The sequence below is a fragment of the Monopterus albus genome, unplaced genomic scaffold (genome assembly GCF_001952655.1).
Source record: "Monopterus albus unplaced genomic scaffold, M_albus_1.0 scaffold210.1, whole genome shotgun sequence".
NCBI lineage: Eukaryota > Metazoa > Chordata > Actinopteri > Synbranchiformes > Synbranchidae > Monopterus > Monopterus albus.
In genome coordinates, this window is record NW_018128090.1 from 490,370 (window position 1) to 510,820 (window position 20,451).

The 20,451-nt window shown below is 43.5% G+C and overlaps 1 protein-coding gene across 5 annotated transcripts in view; it reads right to left on the reverse strand.

The window, feature by feature from the left end:
* cemip (cell migration inducing hyaluronidase 1) overlaps positions 1-20,451 on the reverse strand; it is a 403,506-nt gene that overhangs the window by 232,000 nt on the left and 151,055 nt on the right. For all 5 annotated transcript variants that reach the window (XM_020618886.1, XM_020618887.1, XM_020618884.1 and 2 more), the window contains one exon: positions 1,475-1,612. In XM_020618886.1, the coding sequence (XP_020474542.1) occupies positions 1,475-1,612 (138 nt within the window). The remainder of the gene's footprint in view (positions 1-1,474; positions 1,613-20,451) is intronic.

Genomic DNA, 20,451 nt, shown 5'->3' on the forward strand with positions numbered 1-20,451 from the left:
ACAGTGGGAAACCGTGGATGAGTAAGGGATTACAGAATGCATGTAAAAAGAAGAATGCGTTATATAAGGAATTCATAAAGGACAGATCAAAGAAGGCGGAAGAAAAATATAAGTCATATAAGAACAAATTAATTGAGATTTTGAGGAGATGTAAGAAACTATATTACTCTAAAGTATTAGAGGATAATAAAAATAACATGAGAGGTACTTGGAATATATTAAATAAATTGATTAGAAACAGTTCCAGCAAGAGTAACTACCCTCAATATTTTATGGATAATGATACACCGGTTAATAGATTGGAGGTTGTAGTAGATAATTTTAATAGGTTCTTTGTGAATCTTGGTCCTGGTTTAGCAAGAAGCATTTGTACAGATGATACATCCGTCACTATAAATAATACTACAATCGAAAGGAACATGAGTTCTATGGGTCCCTGGTGATACACTCCTTCCGGTGGGCCCCGCCTCCCTCCCTGGGATGGTGTTCTGTCTGTCTGGTATCCATTCTTGGGGGGGGGTCCTGTCAGGTTTGTTCAGCTGCACCTGCCTCTCTCACCTCCATCTCTGTGTTCTTCGGTCCTTGATCATGTCACCTTACACACCTGCCACTTGTCTCCTTGATTACACCAGCTGTTTTCACTTAGTCCTTCACCTTATTTATGCCCACTTCACACTCCCTTGCCAGTTCGTTCGCTTGCTTTCAGGCCGACAACCAGCGCTACTTTCTTAGATTCTTTTATAGTGTTTTGAGTTGTTTCGCGTCTCAGCCATTTTTTTTCTGGATCATTGTCTTGTTTTTTCCAGCAACCATGCCACACCTCTCCAGTCCCTCCTGATCACCTCACCTACGGATTACCTTCTCTGGACCATACGCCTCATTTCTCTGCCAGTTCCACGAGTCAGGTTGATGCACAGTCCTACAAACTGCTCCTCTCACCATTGTCTTCTACTCTGTCTTCTCAGCCGTTGTTCATCTCCACTGACCAGCCAGTAAGTGACCCATTCAGTCCCGTAGCTTGGCCCTCCTTCTCAACCACAGACTAGAGACTCATTTCTGTAACTGATCAACGCCTGGTTTTCCCAATACCCATGGTAAATTTGTTCTATTGTTGTCACTTGTATATATTGTATAGCACTATTAAATTAGTTTGCATCATCGTCAGTCATCTGGGTCCATTCTTTTCTGCTCACTCACTTCCCTGTGTGTGAGTGTTTCATAACAATAATGCTCATAACCCAAGGTAATAGTCATATGGATGCATGTTCACTATCATTCATAAAACCGTCCATACAAAAACATTTGTTTAAATACATTTAAATGGATGCTTCTGAAATCAGAGTGCTCTGCTTTCAGCAATACCACATGTCGACGTTTATTAAAAGGATGTGACACAAGTTGAATAAGGACAAGGGTGTAGTGGCTGAGCTTAAGAGGTTAAAAAAGATGAACACTATGTATTTGTTCAGCTTACCACCATTGAGAATCTCAATTGAGTGGACTGTAGCTGAAGCTGCGAGGAGGATCTTCTTGCCATAACCGATTGTAACATGATGATCTTCACTATGTCCTGGCATCCATGGCTGCAGTCCTGGCTCCTTATCTGGACAAACTGTAGGAGATAATGCAAATATTTCACACACACAGTGACTGCTGTAGCATATGTGCTTAAAGTCACACGGGCGTGACACAATGGGGATGGGGCAGACTTTGACATTGCGCTGGTTGTGAAGTAAGAGGCTCACCTATATTAAAAAAAAAAAATTATTCCTTACATCTAGCTAAACTATTAGTGGTAAACTAAACCCTACTGCTACTTAAATTTCAAATGACTGCAAATTAACCCACATAGCTGTTTCTCTGGAACTGTTTGTAGCTCGTTTGCCTCCTGTCATTTTGCAGGACTAATTGACTTTTTTCAGATGCATTTTAGATATGTCAGTGTCACAAACATTTCTATGGCTCAAGCAGGATAAGGCTTTTAATTTTATTAATAGGTCCAAATGCTCAGAGGGACAAACTGTCCACAAAATTCTGTGACTCAAAATGTAACTTTAAAGCCCATATGGAACACTAAATCCATTTTATCAACTCAAAAATCTCACTAAAACACATCAATTTCTCTCTTGGTGTGACACAGAGATACTAATGCATGTATTACTATATATTTAGCAGACTGCACTACTGAAATGCTCTCACCTCTGGTCTACCTAAAAAAGTTACAAAGCACCTGTACAACCGATTCAGAATTCTGCTGCCCGAGGACCATATGGAGAGAACATGTTACACCAGTTTTAGGTCATTACATCTGCTGCCTGTCAGTTTCTGAGTTGTTTTAAATTTATTTTACTTGTTTTTAAAGGCAAGGCAATATAATTTATATAGCACATTTCATACAGGCAAGTTAATGTGGTTTACAGTGGCAAGGAAAAACAGTAACAACTTAAAAACAATAAGCATTAAAACCAGAATAAAATAAATTAAAACAGAGATAAAACATTGTTAAAATGAGATCAAATAAATGAAAATAAGACCTGGGACCAAATAAAAGGTCTAAAACAAAGATGCAGCAGTTACACCTCCAGCACTTTGAGTCTTATACTGTAGGTGCTACAAAGTACAAGAAAAAATTCTCTGGTGAAGCAGTTGGTTGGTCTGCCTAAGAAACTGAGCTGAAACTGTTGATGGTTTCAAAGTTTGATTAGAATGTTTTTCTGCTGTTATTTTTGTTTTATGCTGTTTTTTCATTTCTGTTTATGTTTATGTTTAAATGCTTTTTTATCTGCTATAGATGTCATATTATTATTACACGTTAACTCAAATATATCTTACTGAAGTATGTTTGATTTTACCCAAATTCTTTTATTGAAAGCACGAGAAGTGAAGACAGGAGAGAACTGTTTAAAATCAACAGGAAGTTTACTCAAAGTTTGGGCACAGGTAAAGCCATACAGTGCTGAGGTCAGAGAGACAGAGCTCCCACAGGAATTCTGTTCTCTGAGCTCCGAGTTATGTTTTCACATTACGATTATCTTCCTGAGCTAGGTCTGCCCTGGACAGAGGTACAACATTCAACACTTTGTAATCCTATCGGTCATTTGGTGTAAGCAGGAGCTCACACCTCCTTGCTGGAATATGGTAAAATCCAGGTGTGTGTGTGTGTGTGTGTGTGTGTGTGTGTGTGTTGTGGTTTCAGGAGATACTGGACAATAGGTTGTCTGTGCTGCAGACCCCCTATCTCTGTAATCCTATTACAGGACAAAGCAGGACCTCGTGAGTATGCTAAACGGGCCTTGGTAAAAGTGCAAAACAGGCCTTGGTTACTTGAGATACAGACATCCTGTTGTTGTGGAAAAATTATCTTAAAGCTCAGTGAGTGTAAAATAAATACTTAACATCAATTCTGAAAGTTATTACATATTTATTCCTGCAGAAAGGAGCTATCTCTAAACAGAGTGTCTAATACAGTCTGTAGGAGAGAAAGTTCTTTGAACTGAGTGCTGTCTCTCCTCTTATACACACACATAAGATTACAGGAACAATGCTCAGACAATGGCCAACAAGACAACAGTTAACACAGGATACTAGTTATCTGGTTCAACAGTCACACAAAGGTGAGAAATCCTTACAAACATGCTGACACAATAAACAGTCTGAGATCACAACCACACAAATGAGTGCATACAATGACATGAAAGCCACAGGTAATAAACTACAAAGAGTACTAGACTACAAAGCATCGGCTAATAAACTTTAAAAAGGGTGCTGCCATACAATTGCCACTACATTCCCATCCTCTTGATTAAGCATTAATCACAACAGTACATACTAAAGCCTTCTCAGGAATACATCAAATTTATCACACTGAAAAGGTTTAAGATAAATCATCATAATCTGGAAGAAAAACCTGAGCATACCGGGTTCCTGATACAATCCTGAAAAACAAGCATAGAGGAGGAAGACAATAATAAACCTACACCAGCTCTTCATCCTAAGAATCTGAGTTGTCAGAGCTATAAACAGTTGACAACATCAGTAAATGACAACATCGTTTCAGTGGTTTGTGAAACAAACCTGGAGACAAAAACTTCACTACAAGAACACAAACTGTGCAAATGCACAAAATCACCAAGAGGCCAAAAATACCCATTCTCACCATCCACAGCCAAGATTTCCAATTCTGTAGAAGGGACCAAAATTCACTTCCAGTGGTGATGTCCAACATCATGGCTTTCTGTAATGCAGTCAAGTTTCGTATGGCCAAATCAATAGTAGCACCATCTGCGTCATTGTTAGGGATGTAAGTAGAGCAGGATGTGCCCTAATAATTGGGCAGGGACTCAGAATTTCCATGCACTGTGCAGGAGAGAGGGTGCCCACTCGCCTCGTACCATTGCCAATATAACAGTGTGCTGCTCGGAAATCACTTGGAACATGGACAACGGAAATGAGTGGATCTGTTTGATTCAGAAATGTCAGTGTATGAGAATTACAGTCTTTATAAAAGTATTCTGACATGTAGGTGTAACCTGAGGACATCAGCTGTATAAGGCACCGATGATATTGTTTCATATTTATCCTTTTGTGACCATCTACAGTTTGCCAGGTGGCACCCCATCCGGGGTGATTGTAATCAAGTGGAACTGGTGAGAGCAGAGGTAACTGGCCTGACCCTGGCATGTGTGCACACATAACAATTACTCAAATTCATAGCTGCCGTGGTGTGGTTAGCAAATCTCCACCACATATTGGTAGCATATATGTGAGGAGGATCATTATGTATTATCCAGTCATGTTGGAGATGTTTGACCATGCGTTTACTGTGAATAAACTCAGGATATAATGTGTAGCCTGGTCTTTGACTAAAGTCCCAAGATACTAAACGTTAACAATGACCCCAAAAAAGAAAAACATGTCAGTTTTGTCCATGGCAATGGCTTGGTCCTGATGGCCTGGTCCAATGTCGGCTAAGCTTGTTAGCTCGTGTGTGTCATGGTGTGTTCTGTGTATTTCATCGAAGCAGCAGGAAGCGGCGCTTGGCTCATGCTTTGCTGCTGTGTTGTTTAAAAGCAGCCTCACTTAATCAGGGTGTGTGTGAGTGAGTGAGTGTGCTGGGTTGGGGTGCTCAGCTGTCATCTCCGGTGGCCTTGGCACCTTCTTACAGTGGCTCACGTGAATCCAGGTTGCTCTTTCTGCTACCTTAACTGCTGTGTGCGTTGTCATCAGGACTTGAAATGGTCCCTGCCAGCGCTTGGACTTCCAATGTTTCCGCTGGAGCTCCTTTATCACAACACAGTTCTTGGCTGCAGATTATGTAGAGGTTCAGAGGCTGGAGCCAGGAGAGCTGCTTTCACCTGTTGGAAATCTGAGAAAGAACGCTGGACAGGGTTTTACACTATTGTAAACGGCAACAGATTTTCCTTCAGCCAATTTAGCAGAGAAATAGGCAACAGGGCGTTGTTGTCCACCCTGTTCCTGCAAGAGAACAGATGTCATACATGCATTTTTCTCATCCACAGTCTGCGTGAAAGGTCTGGTCAAGTCAGGTAGTCCCAGTGTCAGTGTGGTCTGCAAAACTAACTTCAAGTCAGTGAAAGATTTTTCAGCATCTAGTCTATGTCACTTTATCATAAGATTGAAGGCCTTTTCCATGAATCAGTGCACTAAGTGGAGACTCCAATATGACATACTTTGGGAGGAAATTCCTACAGTAGGAGCACATGGCAAGAAGGGATATCGTTTGATTTTGTGAGTGGTTTTGGAAGCTGCTGGATAGCTTCAACTATTTTGGGTGAGAGGGATTGCCCTCAACTGTGATCACATGACCCAGAAATATAACTTTAAGTGGTACAAAAAGCAGTTTAGAGAGACTAACTTTATGTTCAGCCAGGTTCTGCAAGAGTTTAACTTATTGCAATAAAGCTGTACTTTTAGCAAAACAAATCAAGGCTTGCCTGCGGCATTTACTGCTTGCAAGTCCTGAACAAATCTCCATTCTGTAGGTTAAATAGGGAAAACCAAACAAATCCCCCTTCAGCAAGGACTTGGGGATTGTCGCACATAGCTGAGGTGCATTATTGTAATGATTTCCCTACCTTATTTAAACCTCTGGCAGATGCTCCGTCGCCGCCAGAGCATTACCTATGTGAGACACGGACATGTTGAGGAAGTATCGACAGGTTGGGTGAACTTTCCTAGCCATGTGTATCTGACGGCGATGCCGTGATTACCTCTGGTGAGCTTTCCTAGCCATGTGTATCTGACGGCGATGCCGTGATTACCTCTGGTGAACTTTCCTAGCCATGTGTATCTGACAACGATGCCGTGATTACCTCTTGCATTCTTTCCTAGTGTTAGGTAATTTCTTAGTCAGATAGATATTCAGAGATTTGTTGTCTAGAAATGTTTAGTGGAGACAGGATGTCTAGCTCAGGCTGTTAAATGCTTAGTTATTCTGATGTGCTTGCAGACAGCATCTAGGCCAAGGTTAATTAAATCAGACAAAGGCTGCAGGCAGGGATGATTGTTATTATTAACTGTAATGCTAATCATAATATTTTTCTTAATGTGAAATGTCATGTCAAATTGTTCTTAGATACACACCACTAATCAACAGCCACACACCTTGACTTTTCCTCATGTTTTGACTATTGTTATGGTCAGCTGCAAGCTGGCATATCAGGTGACGTCACGGTTTGACGTGCCTGGGTAGAATGGGCTATCCCAACCAAGTGATTAATATTGTATTTTTGAAAGAGCCGGAAGAGGCTTTGTAATAAAATAGAGCCTATAATTGGTGCCGTTTTGACCCGTGGACCAGACGAACTCTGCAGACGACGAGGCCCACTATCCTGGACAAGCGGTCCTGATCCAACAGCGCCAGTTGGGACCGGATTCGGCTGAAAAAACCGACATCCAGTTCTGATTTCGACTGGTATCGTTGCCTTGCCTGACTTGCAGAAGCTGTGCGGTCCCACACATCAACTGTGCCCGGGCAGAAACGAGAGGTAAGCGGAACCAAAAGTGGTTTTGGATTGTGTAAAGACACATAAAATCCGCACCATTGAATTTGTCAAAATCAAAAGTTGATGTGTGGCACGGCAGTCTCCGACGTTCCAAATTGGATCCAAAAACAGTAGGGTTAAATGAAAAAACACATATTACTCTCTGTGTTTAACTGCTGTGCTGGTTTGTGTTCATGTCACACGTACAGTTAACTGAAGCACGTCACACATAGTCTCACTGTTTTGAGGGAAAGTAAATGAGCACCATTGATTACAGAATTTGAGACCAATAAAGACACGCAAAACTTGCATTTATAGGCGAGTTTCTGCTGATTCACATAATTTGCCTCTAATATTGCCCCAGTTCTTTTTCATTTTGCTCCCCCTGAAAATATCAGGCGAGTGAGACCTCTCGCCTGAAATATACGATCTTTGATAAATCCCACACAACTCTATGCGGTGCAGGGACAGAAATTAATGAAATGTGGGGTGGGTAACTGTACAACAGGCTAATTAAAACGTTTTTCCACAAGTGTATCACTGTAAGCAATAGGTTTATATGTGAGAATTCCTTGTGTAAGTAAACGTGCCTTGTACAGAAGTGTATTACCGGGGGGGGGAAGACAGACTTACTGGGAACTGTATTAGATTAGGGTGACGGCTGTCGAATTGAGATAAAATAAGTGGAATTGAAGAGAATTAACCCCCAGTAATTGTCCGCAGGATAACGTATATCCTGTAGAAGCTTGACAATCATTCAGTTCCATTTAGGCCAAACAGAGCCTCTCTTTCACGACAGCGTCACGTGTGGCATTTTAATTTTTTCATGATGGCTGACTGTGATGTTATTCAGGTTTGGAAAGAGGGTAAAGCAGGCACACTAGGTGCCATCTTGTACAAATTGTTGAACAAATGGCTTGGAACATTGTCTCCAAGCCGACATGAAACGGAAAAAATTAATTTTGTCCATTGGACTGGTCAAATGTGTGACCATGGTTTTTTTGGCGCCTATGACGGAGCTCCCCCAGCAGAGGGAGCTGTAGGACTGTTGATTAAACACGCTAGTGTAAAGACTAACAAAGCACGTCTTGCTCACAACTCAGCTAGTTTCTTACAAAAGCACAAAACAGAGGCCAAACTTCAGAAACGTGAAAAATTTCTCCAAAACTGCGTCAATTTTCTTGCTGAATTTGAGAAACTGAGGGAGAGCAACAGCCGTTATTGAGACAGTCAGTTGTGGTAAACAGGATTCCGGAGACAAAGACGCACATGCGCCCTCGGGTCCACGAGGTATTTTAAAAACAGCAAAATTTCCAGGAAAAGAGGAAGACTGGAATAGGGCACAAGAGTATCTCGATCTTATAACCGCAGAGTCTGGGGCTCCGCCCGTCTCTTGTTCTGGCGAGCCCGGCACCTCCGGTCGGAGTAGTGCACTTGGCTCAGCCAGTGTGACGGAGTTACTAAAAATATGTAACCCCTCCACTGAATCTCAGGCTTCCAGTGTTTGTACTGCCCCTACTAAAAGAAATTTAAAAAAAGGGGGTCTCACAAGGCAGTGCAAGTTGGGACCGATAGTGATAGTGAAAGTAGTGATGAATGGCACACACACCACCCGTATACTGCCGCTTTAAGACGCAGAGGTAGACAAACACACAACATACACAGCTGCGCCGAGACAACATCACATCAAATGCCGCTTCTTCAAACAGACACAGGCACTAGTGGAGTTACAGTGATGTATACGCCATTCACTCTTCAAGATATGTCATCTGTTAAAGGTCAGCTCCCACCGTTAGACGCAGGTGGGGCACCATGGATCAGAGCCTTTCTCACTGCATGCGCTGGCTCTCTGCCACCTCATCGTCTCTATGAATGCACCATAGACCTGTTACCTGGCATCACCCCCCTTAGGGGCCGATTGTTCTCTCTCTCTTCCCCTGAACAACAAGCCATGACAGCATACAACACAGAAGCCCTGAGGGCCGGCTTGATTCGGCCCTCTTCATTGCCAGCAGGGGCTGGCTTCCTGTTTGTGGGCAAAAAAAACAGGGGACTGCGTTCTTGTATTGTGGACTTAATAAAATAATCATAAAGAACCGTTACCCCCGACCACTCATGTCTTCCGCTTTTGAGTTGCTACACAAAGCCCGGATATTTACCAAACTGGACTTAAGAAACGCTTACCATCTGGTGCGTATACGGGAGGGAGACAAGTGGAAGACCGCATTCCTGGCAGGTCACTTTGGGTATTTAGTCATGCCATTTGGAAACAAACGCCCCTGCTGTTTCAGAATCTGGTCAATGATGTACTGGGAGATATGCTGAACAGGTTTGTCTTTGTATACCTTGACAACACTCTCATTTTCTCCCCTTCTGAGACCAAACACAAAACCCATGTCCGAGCCGTGTTACGATTCCTACAAAATCAGCTCTTCATGAAGGCAGAGAAATGCTGTTTTCACATCAAGACAGTCTCGTTCTTGGGCTTTACTATCACCCGAGGCCATATCAAGATGGATCCCGCCAAGGTCCAAGCAGTAGCCTCCTGGCCCACTCCGACTACACAACAACAGACACAACGCTTCTTGGGCTTTGCCAATTTCTACTGCAAGTTCATCAAGGACTACAGTACCATCGCCACACCTCTTCATCGACTCACATCCAACACTAGGTGTTTCGTATGGATGACCAAGCAGAAGAAGGCTTCCACAGACTCAGACATCGCTTCACCACAGCTCCCATTCTCACTCTGCCGGACCTCCGCAGGTAGTTCATTGTGGAGGTGGACGCCTCTGACACGGGAGTGGGGCCGATACTGTCTCAACATTCTGATCTCGAAAACAAACTTCATCCTTGTGCCTTCTTTTCCAGGCGCCTCACTCCCGCTGAGAGCAACTACAGCATAGGAGAGAGAGAGTACTGGCAATCCCCCTGGCTCTGGCAGAGTGGAGACACTGGCCGGAGGGGGCGGCTCTTCTGTTTCTGGTTTAGACAGACTATAAAAATATGGAATACCTATGGACGGCTAAAAGACTGAACCCCACACAGGCAAGGTGGGCACTGTTTTTTGACTGCTTTGATTTTTCTCTGTCTTTTCGCCTTGGCCACGGGAACAGCAAGGCAGACGCCTTATCCAGACAACACGATAGGAGAGAGGAGGCACCCAAGGAACCCGCCTACATTCTGCCATGCTCTGCATGCCTTGGGGCTATGCTTCTTGGTATTGAGCACGAGGTGAAGGCTGCCCAGGCAACCGAACAGACCTCCTCTGCATGTCCCTGGTTGGTTGTACATTCCTGCCACCAAAAGAACCCGAGTGCTCCAGTGGTGCCACGCATCCCGGCTCTCCTGTCACCCAGGTGTGGCTTGGACCCACTACATGATGCAACGACACTTCTGGTTGCCCACCATGTACAACAACATCAGGGAGTACATGGGCGCCTGCCAAGTCTGCGCCACGAACAAGTCCTCATCAGGTTGACCCTCTGGACTCCTGCACCCGCTTCCTATCCCCTCAAAACCCTGGACCCACATAACCCTGGGCTTTGTTACTGGCCTGCCCCTGTCCAAAAGTAACACCACTACACTCACCACTGTGGACAGATTCTCTAAAATTGTTCATTTCATCCCTTTACCTAAGTTGCCTACCACCAAAGAGACAGCACAGACATTACTCCAACACATCTTTCATCTGCATGGATTACCCCGGAATGTGGTGTCAGACCGAGGACCACAGTTCATTGCATGTTTCTGGACTGAATTCTGCCGCCTTTTGGACATCACTGTGAACCTGTCATTGGGATTCCATCCCATGACCGATGGCCAAGCAGAATGGCTGAACCAGCAACTGGAAACGAGGTTTCGGCTTCTGTGTAGCCGAGACCCGTCTTTGTGGTTGGACAGTGTTGTGTGGGTAGAGTATGCCCACAATTCGCTCCCTTCATCTGCAATAGGAATAACCCCGTTTGAATGCAACTATGGTTTTTGCCCCCCCTTCTTCCCCAGCCTAGACCCAGAGATCCGAGTACCCTCAGCCTCTGCACTGGTGCGCCGATGTCACAGGACCTGGCAAAGAGCCCGCATGGTGTTGCTAAGGACAGGCCAGAACTACGCCAAATGGGCCAACAACATCCACCACTCCAGGGCTCCCAGGTATAGACCAGGACAGACAGTGTGGCTCTCCACTCGAGACCTGCCCCTTCAAACTGAATGCCGCAAACTGATGCCATGCTTTGTGGGGTCCTTTCCTGTGTCCAAATGGCTCGGACCCACAGCAGTAAAACTTCGGTTACCTTGACCGCTCCATGTTTACCCTTCTTTTCATGTCCCCAGGATTAAGCCCATCCGCTCCAGTCCACTGGCTCCTACTCCGGGTCCACCTCCCCCACCCTGTCTCTCTGATGGTGGTCCAGTCTACACGGTACGTCGTCTCTTACGGTCCCGGCGCAGGGGACGAGGTATCCAGTACCTGGTGGACTGGGAGGGCTATGGCCTGGAAGAACGCTCATAGTGGACCCCTCACTCATCAGGGACTTCCATCGGGCACATCCTGACCAGCCTGGGGGCAGGCGTCGGGCGTGTCTTGATCCTGTCCCCTCTCTGTTGTGCTTGGTGCCCTCCTTCCGGTCCCCCGCCTCCCTACCTGCTCGGTCCTGATTGGCTGTCTGGGAGCCCGTCTTGTGGTGGGGGGGGGGGGGGCGGTTCTGTCATGGCCCTGTCCCACTCCTATTTTGAAAAAACTTCCTGTCCCCGACTCACCCTGCTTGATATTGTGAGAACCGAAACCTTGCCTGTACTTACCGATTATGATTACTTGCCTTGCCCGTTATTTTTGGACTGCTCTCTGGTTGTTGAATACCCTGCCTGGACTCCTGACCTAAGTACCTGCCTTGCTCTATATTGCCTGCCTTGCCTGCTCTTTTTACTCTGGAGCTTGGCTGCACGGACTATTTTGACATCCTGTCACTCCCTGGTACTGGCTATTTAATTGGGTCCCTACCTTTGCACCTACGGAGGCTGCTCACGCTGCCCTTCGTGACAAAAACACAAGAAAACAAATCTAGGTCTGGAGTCAAAAATTGTTGTTCTCAGGCTGGCCAGGCCCTGTCTGATGGACATCCCAGACAACCACTTGAGGGATCCCATCCTCGTCGCCAGAATTGTTGTTGAAAAATTATCTTTTAAAGCTCAGTAAGTGTAAAATAAATACTTAACATCAATTCTGAAAGTTATTACATATTTATTCCTGCAGAAAGGAGCTATCTCTAAACAGAGTGTCTAATACAGTCTGTAGGAGAGAAAGTTCTCTGAACTGAGTGCTGTCTCTCCTCTTATACACACACATAAGATTACAGGAACAATGCTCAGACAATGGCCAACAAGACAACAGTTAACACAGGATACTAGTTATCTGGTTCAACAGTCACACAAAGGTGAGAAATCCTTACAAACATGCTGACACAATAAACAGTCTGAGATCACAACCACACAAATGAGTGCATACAATGACATGAAAGCCACAGGTAATAAACTACAAAGAGTACTAGACTACAAAGCATCGGCTAATAAACTTTAAAAAGGGTGCTGCCATACAATTGCCACTACACTGTCTCTACAGAATTTGTAGCACACAGTTCCAAAGTTTCACTCAGTAGAATACACCAGTCATCAATACGATTTTAATATGTATAAGCAAGGAAACTAAAGTTATGAAAAGTAACTAAAGGAAACTAAAGTTATGAAAAGTAACTAAAGCTTATAAAGTAACTAGGTCCTCTAAGAATCAATTCTTACAAGTATCTGTTACATCCGTGGTTCAAGCCATTCCCAGCACCTCGTCAGCCCCCGCACGTGTAGATGCACACTCTAGGCTGCGAGGCACACCTGCTCTCAATCATCTGAGCAGTACTTAAGCACAGCGTTGGTGTGTACTCGTCGCCAGATGATCTCTCAACATGCTACCGGCAACTTCGCAAAATAGCACGCTCTCGGTCTGTGTGTCTACGGGTGTCGAACCACTCAGGTAATTTCATGTTATCCGCTGTGTCGATCTGGAGGTGATCGCTTTGTTTTGTTTCCTTTTTTTGAGCTGTGTACCTAAGCTGAGCTTTACATTTTGAACTGATTAATGGAGAAGTACTTTACGTTTGAACCGATTGCCTGAGGAAGCGCTTTACTTCTAGAACTGCTTATCTGAAGAAGTGTTTTATTTTTTTCGAACTGTTCCTGGAACTGTTCACATCCCTGTGGGCTTTGCCTCCCATTCTGAGACTTTCACCCGAAGTTTCACCTCTTGTTCCTCCCTGCATATCTCACCTACCGCCGACCTGCTCTGCTGTCCTCTGAGATTCCACCTACCCCATGCCTTTTTCATCCTCCTGAGACAACCTTCTCGGCCAGCAGTGCTCTCCTGTGCAGAACCTGCATTCACCTATGCGCAGGTCATCTGTTCTGGTACACCTTATATCACACCCTAGTCTGTCTGCTCATGCTCCAGAACAGTGTACCACACCTCTTCTCCAACCCCGTGTTGCCCTTCCAATGGTCCAGTCGTTACGGCTGCCCCAGCTGCCCGAGACCCGCAACTTAGCCTCCACGCCGGATCCTCGCCTTCTCCTTTTCTTCTATAAGTAAATATTTCTCTGACCTGGGTACGAGCCCTGCATCTCTCTGAGTCCCACCTTTCTGTTTGGATATGGCTCGGCCGTAACAGTATCACTGACTCCAGCAGCTGTTACTTATTTCTAAGTCCAGTGTTTCATCCACCATTCATACAATCTGACATTCTCCATATCCAGACTTTGTCACTCTTTACACATCAGAATCACTGTTGCTCCTGTCATAATTACTATGGTCACCAGATGTCATATTATAATACATGTACTGATGTTATCTGACAGTTTACAGTTTACCCCTTCTGAAACATAACAACAAATAATAGCCATTTAATAGAGTGATCATTTTTGAAAGGGCTGGTTTTTACCATCTGCAAGCACTGAAAAATACAGAAATAAAAATGGAAAATGCTTACACTATAGAACCAAAAGGCACAATACCCAAGCATAAAGTAAAGTTCCTATTCAGTAGCTGTTCACTCCCATTCTTCTGAACGAGTATTTAAAGTCAGTCCTTGGAGATCTGTGGCGGCCAGTTATGGTAGTGTTTGACAACTGAAAATGGAACTGCTGACCCTGCTACTATTCTCAATCCAACAGCGTGATGAACTGGGCCTGAACTCCATCAGAAAACCACCAATCCAGGTGAATCGGGGGAAATTACACCACAAACATAGATCAGGTGAAATAAAAACTTCAAAGTAATACACCCAGCTTCTTCACAACTATACAGTGCCTTGCGAAAGTATTCGGCCCCCTTGAACTTTGCGACCTTTTGCCACATTTCAGGCTTCAAACATAAAGATATAAAACTGTAATTTTTTGTGAACAATCAACAACAAGTGGGACACAATCATGAAGTGGAATGAAAGTTATTGGATATTTCAAACTTTTTTAACAAATAAAAAACTGAAAAATTGGGCGTGCAAAATTATTCAGCCCCTTTACTTTCAGTGCAGCAAACTCTCTCCAGAAGTTCAGTGAGGATCTCTGAATGATCCAATGTTGACCTAAATGACTAATGATGATAAATAGAATCCACCTGTGTGTAATCAAGTCTCCGTATAAATGCACCTGCACTGTGAGAGTCTCAGAGGTCCGTTTAAAGCGCAGAGAGCATCATGAAGAACAAGGAACACACCAGGCAGATCTGAGATACTGTTGTGGAGAAGTTTAAAGCCGGATTTGGATACAAAAAAATTTCCTGATCAGAGATGCAGCCAAGAGGCCCATGATCACTCTGGATGAACTGCAGAGATCTACAGCTGAGGTGGGAGACTCTGTCCATAGGACAACAATCAGTCGTATACTGCACAAATCTGGCCTTTATGGAAGAGTGGCAAGAAGAAAGCCATTTCTTAAAGATATCCATAAAAAGTGTTGTTTAAAGTTTGCCACAAGCCACCTGGGAGACACACCAAACATGTGGAAGAAGGTGCTCTGGTCAGATGAAACCAAAATTGAACTTTTTGGCAACAATGCAAAACGTTATGTTTGGCGTAAAAGCAACACAGCTCATCACCTTGAACACACCATCCCCACTGTCAAACATGGTGGTGGCAGCATCCTGGTTTGGGCCTGCTTTTCTTCAGCAGGGACAGGGAAGATGGTTAAAATTGATGGGAAGATGGATGGAGCCAAATACAGGACTATTCTGGAAGGAAACCTGATGGAGTCTGCAAAAGACCTGAGACTGGGATGGAGATTTGTCTTCCAACAAGACAATGATTCAAAACATAAAGCAAAATCTACAATGGAATGGTTCAAAACTAAACATATCCAGGTGTTAGAATGGCCAAGTCAAAGTCCAGACCTGAATCCAATTGAGAATCTGTGGAAAGAACTGAAAACTGCTGTTCACAAATGCTCTCCATCCAACCTCACTGAGCTCGAGCTGTTTTGCAAGGAGGAATGGGCAAATATTTCAGTCTCTCGATGTGCAAAACTGATAGAGACATACCCCAAGTGACTTACAGCTGTAATCGCAGCAAAAGGTGGCGCTACAAAGTATTAACTTAAGGGGGCTGAATAATTTTGCACGCCCAATTTTTCAGTTTTTTATTTGTTAAAAAAGTTTGAAATATCCAATAAATTTCGTTCCACTTCATGATTGTGTCCCACTTGTTGTTGATTGTTCACAAAAAATTACAGTTTTATATCTTTATGTTTGAAGCCTGAAATGTGGCAAAAGGTCGCAAAGTTCAAGGGGGCCGAATACTTTCGCAAGGCACTGTAATTACAGGCAAGGAAAGGATAATAACTGACTGTATCACAGCAGTGAGCTCACATTTAAGCTCCTGATGCAACCATCTGGAGGTATGCCAATAACTAACAGCCTGCTATGACTGCAAAGGGCAGTTTTGTACACTGAACTGATTAAAAAATGGCAATGTTTTATTTTATAGGACACGACTTACAGTGTACGTAGCCCACATTTAGAGCATCATAATTCTGTGTAATAATGGCGTACCTGTACAGTATGTACAGATATACAGTATACAGTATATGTAAGTCCAGGGGACCGACATGCAACATTTGGAGAATAAGGGGACAACAACCTGGAGACTTGCAATGTAATTATACTTTAAGTATTTTCTAAGTACAGAGTATCTATTCTAAAATTACAAGTTGTATGTGTATGATAGATGCCATGCAAAAAGCTCTAATTTGGAAGAAACGTCCTGAATGTACTATAAGTAGTTTTTAAGTAAGCGGGTATCTATTCAAGTATTATTGTCTGCGTATAGCCTATTATATCTGTCATTCAACAAGCTTTCATTTGGACGAAACCTAGCCTGAATATACCCTTAAGTATTTACTAAATAAGGGGGTGTATTTTAATACTGTATGATACATGCCTTTTCAGTTTGGAGCAACTTTTACATGGTAGTTAATATTTAACTACAGGGTTGCTGCCTCTCACCTATGGTCATGAGCTTTGGGTTATGACCAAAAGGGCAAGATCCCGGATACAGGCGACCAAAATGAGCTTCCTTCACAGGGTAGCTGGGCACACCCTTAGAGATAGGGTGAGGAGCTCAGTCACCCGGGCATCTGTTTTGGATGCCTCCTGGCTGCCTTCTTAGGGCGGTGTTCCGGGTATGTCCCACTGGGAGGAGGCCCCGGGGAAGACCCAGGACACACTGGAGGGACTATGTCTTTCGGCTGGCCTGGAAACACCTCGCCCCTGGAGGAGCTGGAGGAAGTGTCTGGAGAGAGGGAAGTCTGGGCATCTTTGCTTAGACTGCTGCCCTCTTGACCCGGTTCCGGATAAGCAGAGGAAAATGGATGGAGGGTACCTATTGTATAATTACAAGCTGAACAAAACTTAGCAACAATTCCTAAAAAATGAAGTAATGTTTGTTATGATTTTATGCCAAAATTTTGGATATATACCACCAGATAAGTGTTTAGCACTTTCATTCCCAGAACAGAGTCATCTCATTTCACGAGTAAATGATGGATGGTTCATGACTGTTTTATGATTGTTCCATCTTCATCTGCAGTCCGCTTTTCTCACCTGCTGATTCCTGCTCTCTGGCTCTCACACTCTCTCCCACTGATGACTTATTTTGAGAATGAAATGCAAATAAAGTGAAAACGCAACAATATTCTTCAACCCAAGCATTTGTTAACAGTGTAATGCAAACTTGCAGGCAGCTTACTTGTAGACTAATATTAAGTTACCAAGGTGGTTACCTTTATATTGTTAGCTATCTAGCTATTACTGGTAACTAAGTTAGCATTAGTGTAGCATTCCAGTTGAAATAATGACAGCTTTACTGAGGGTCTGATGCTCAAGCTTTATTTTCTTGCATTTGATTTAGCCATAAAAACCAATTTGGTGTAAGAGATAGAAACAGTAAATAAAAGGAAAACAACAATTACAACCTTGTACTATAGTTGAAGCACATGGCTAATTTGAATAGCAAGACATACAATTAACTACCTTAAGATGTTACAGTAACTTGCAATCCTGGCATATATAAAGTCCAGGCTGTGTATCTTGTATTTACACCGTAACTACATAGACAAGAAGGTATACTTACCCAGTATCTACAGAGAAAAAATGTTGCAACTCTTTTTGCTTGCCTGGAAACATGGAAAACAAAAATAAATAAACTTAAAACTTAAACTTAATTCACCTTTGCTATCCAAAAATCTATATCAATCATACTGTAAATACTCTGAGATCCAAGTGTTGTGTTTTTATGCTACATTTGTGCTGTATTTCCTATCCTTGGAATGGAGGGCATGCTCCTGCTTACATCTGAAAAGGTGAGCATTCCACTGCTGCTGATGGAGGGGTGTGAGAGTCAGGAAATGTTGCTAAGTTTTGTTCATCTTGTATCTTGTGATAATAAAATTTGGACCTTCTTTTGCTTTATTCAGTAGAAGAACCTCTTACCTTATTAGCTGTGAGGTAAACTACACAACATTACTTCTGGCTAAAATGTGACACAGCAGTAACTGATCAGCACCTAAACAAACTCCCTTCACCTAGAGTTTAACAACAGACTCAAGACACAAATATTTTGGACCTGTTTTGGATGTCTACTGACCTCTAATGTAGGTCCCCAAAATATGTCCACATATGGAATGTCTAGCAGCCATATGGGCTATGGGCTCCCCGGTGTCTCCTATAGTTGCCAACCTATACATGAAAGAATTTGAGGACAAAGCCCTGTCTTTCTTCACTGATATTGCTCCTAGCCACTGGTTCCGCTATGTGGACGACACATGGGTTAAAATCAGGACCCAGGAGGTAGAGGCTTTCACCAAGCATATCAACTGTGGATATCGACATCAAGTTCACTCGTGAGGATGCCAGAGATGACTGTCTGGCCTTTTTGGATTGTGCAGTCCACTTGGGAGGGGACAGAAGCCTGAAGGTAGAAGTATATTGGAAACCTACACACACAGACCAATACCTGCTGTTTTTCATGTGATGAGGTGAAAAGGCTAATAAGTGGACCTTGAGTTATGAGATAAGGGTATTTCCTGAGAAAAATGATTATATTGACATCAAGGATCTTCATGCTATGCACACCACAAGAGAGACATTACACATCCAGAACTCCCTTAGGGCTTGTGGATACCCCAAGTGGGCCTTTACCAAAGCTAGGAAGAGGCCCAACCAACCAACAGGGAGAAACCAGAAACAAGAAGGGATAACACTGTCATCCCTTATGTGGCCGGTTTATCAGAGAAGTTAAAAAGGATCTTTCGCAACCACAATATCCCAGTCAACTTTAAACCAGGGAACACCCTGCGGCACAGACTGGTCCATCCAAAGGACAAAACACCCAGACATAAACAGAGTGGTGTGGTGTATGCAATTAAGTGTACTCTGGAGTGTAACGACTTGTACAGTGGTGAAACTAAGCATCCGCTGCACAAATGCATGGCCCAACACAGGAGGGCCAACTCCAGTGGACCAGAATCAGCAGTCCACCTCCACCTGAAGGACAAAGGACATTCTTTCGAGGACAGTGAAGTCCAGATCCTCTCCAGAGAACATCGCTGGCTTGAGAGAGGAGTTAAGGAAGCCATTTTTTGTCCAAATAGAACACCCCTCACTAAATAGGGGTGGTGGACTAAGACACAACTTGTCATCCATCTACTACTCTGTTTTGAGATCTCTGCCCAAACATGCCCACCAGGACAATAGGTGTCGGTCCACAGATGAGGGTTCAAAGACAGGTACTGGGCTATAACGACTCAGGGGGACATCGTTGGGCATCAAAGGACTGAAACACCACCAATTGAGATAAATATCTCCGGCTCCATGCCAGTCGGGCAGAACTGATGAAGTATCTTGGTGAAATGTGTTCGACCTAAAACCCTAGTCCAGTTGATTTTTCTAAGTTTTTTTCAGTCTAGCAGCCATAGAAACTATGATCAGAGCAACAAGGTCTGTGACTCAGTGGAGAAATCTGAGATGGATGGGTGGCTGGCAAAACACAGGACAGCTTTTGGTTTCCTGTTTCAAATTGACTTTCAGTGTTGTTAATTAAGATTGGAGTTTGCCAAAACTTACTTGAGGAAGCCACAGTCCTTCTGGGAGAATGTCCTGTGGACAGGTAAAACTAAACTAGAGCTTTTTGATTGAGCACATCATTCTACAGAAAACAAAATGAGGTCTTCAAAGAAAAGAACATGGCCTCTCCTCTACAGTCAAACACAGTGGAGGTGTACTGATGTTTTGGAGTTGCTTTGCTGCTTCACCACTGGATGTCTTGACTGTGTGTATGGCACTATGAAATCTGAAGACTACCAATGAATTCGGGGGCACAACACAGGGCCCAGTGTCAGAAAGTTGGGTAAGTCGGGCAGACTTTACAAAGCACTAGAAATAGTTTTATACAATGTGCTGGAGAGTTCTGATGTGGCCAGTGTTAGGTATTTTTAGACAGATAGAAATTGGATAGATATTTTATGTATTAGAAATGTTTAGTGGAAATAGGATGTCTAGTTAGACTGTTAAATGCTTAGGCATGCTTATGAGTTTCTAAAGGGTACATCTGGTCAAGGATAACTAGAGAGAAAAGTTTATGATTGTCAGCAGACAGGATGTTTAATATTATTATTATGATGTGTATAACTGTAGCCTTAGCCATAATATGTTCTTATATTTAATATCATGACATGTTACTAGAGGTCGTGTGAGAATGTTTTTAGCTACACACCACTTAATCAACAGACACACACACATTGATTTGCTTCATGTTTTGACTACTGCTATGGCCAGCTGCAAAGCTGGCAACAGAGACATCTTGGTTGACGTTTCTGTGTAGTATGGGGCTAGCCCAACCGAGGGGATATAATGTATA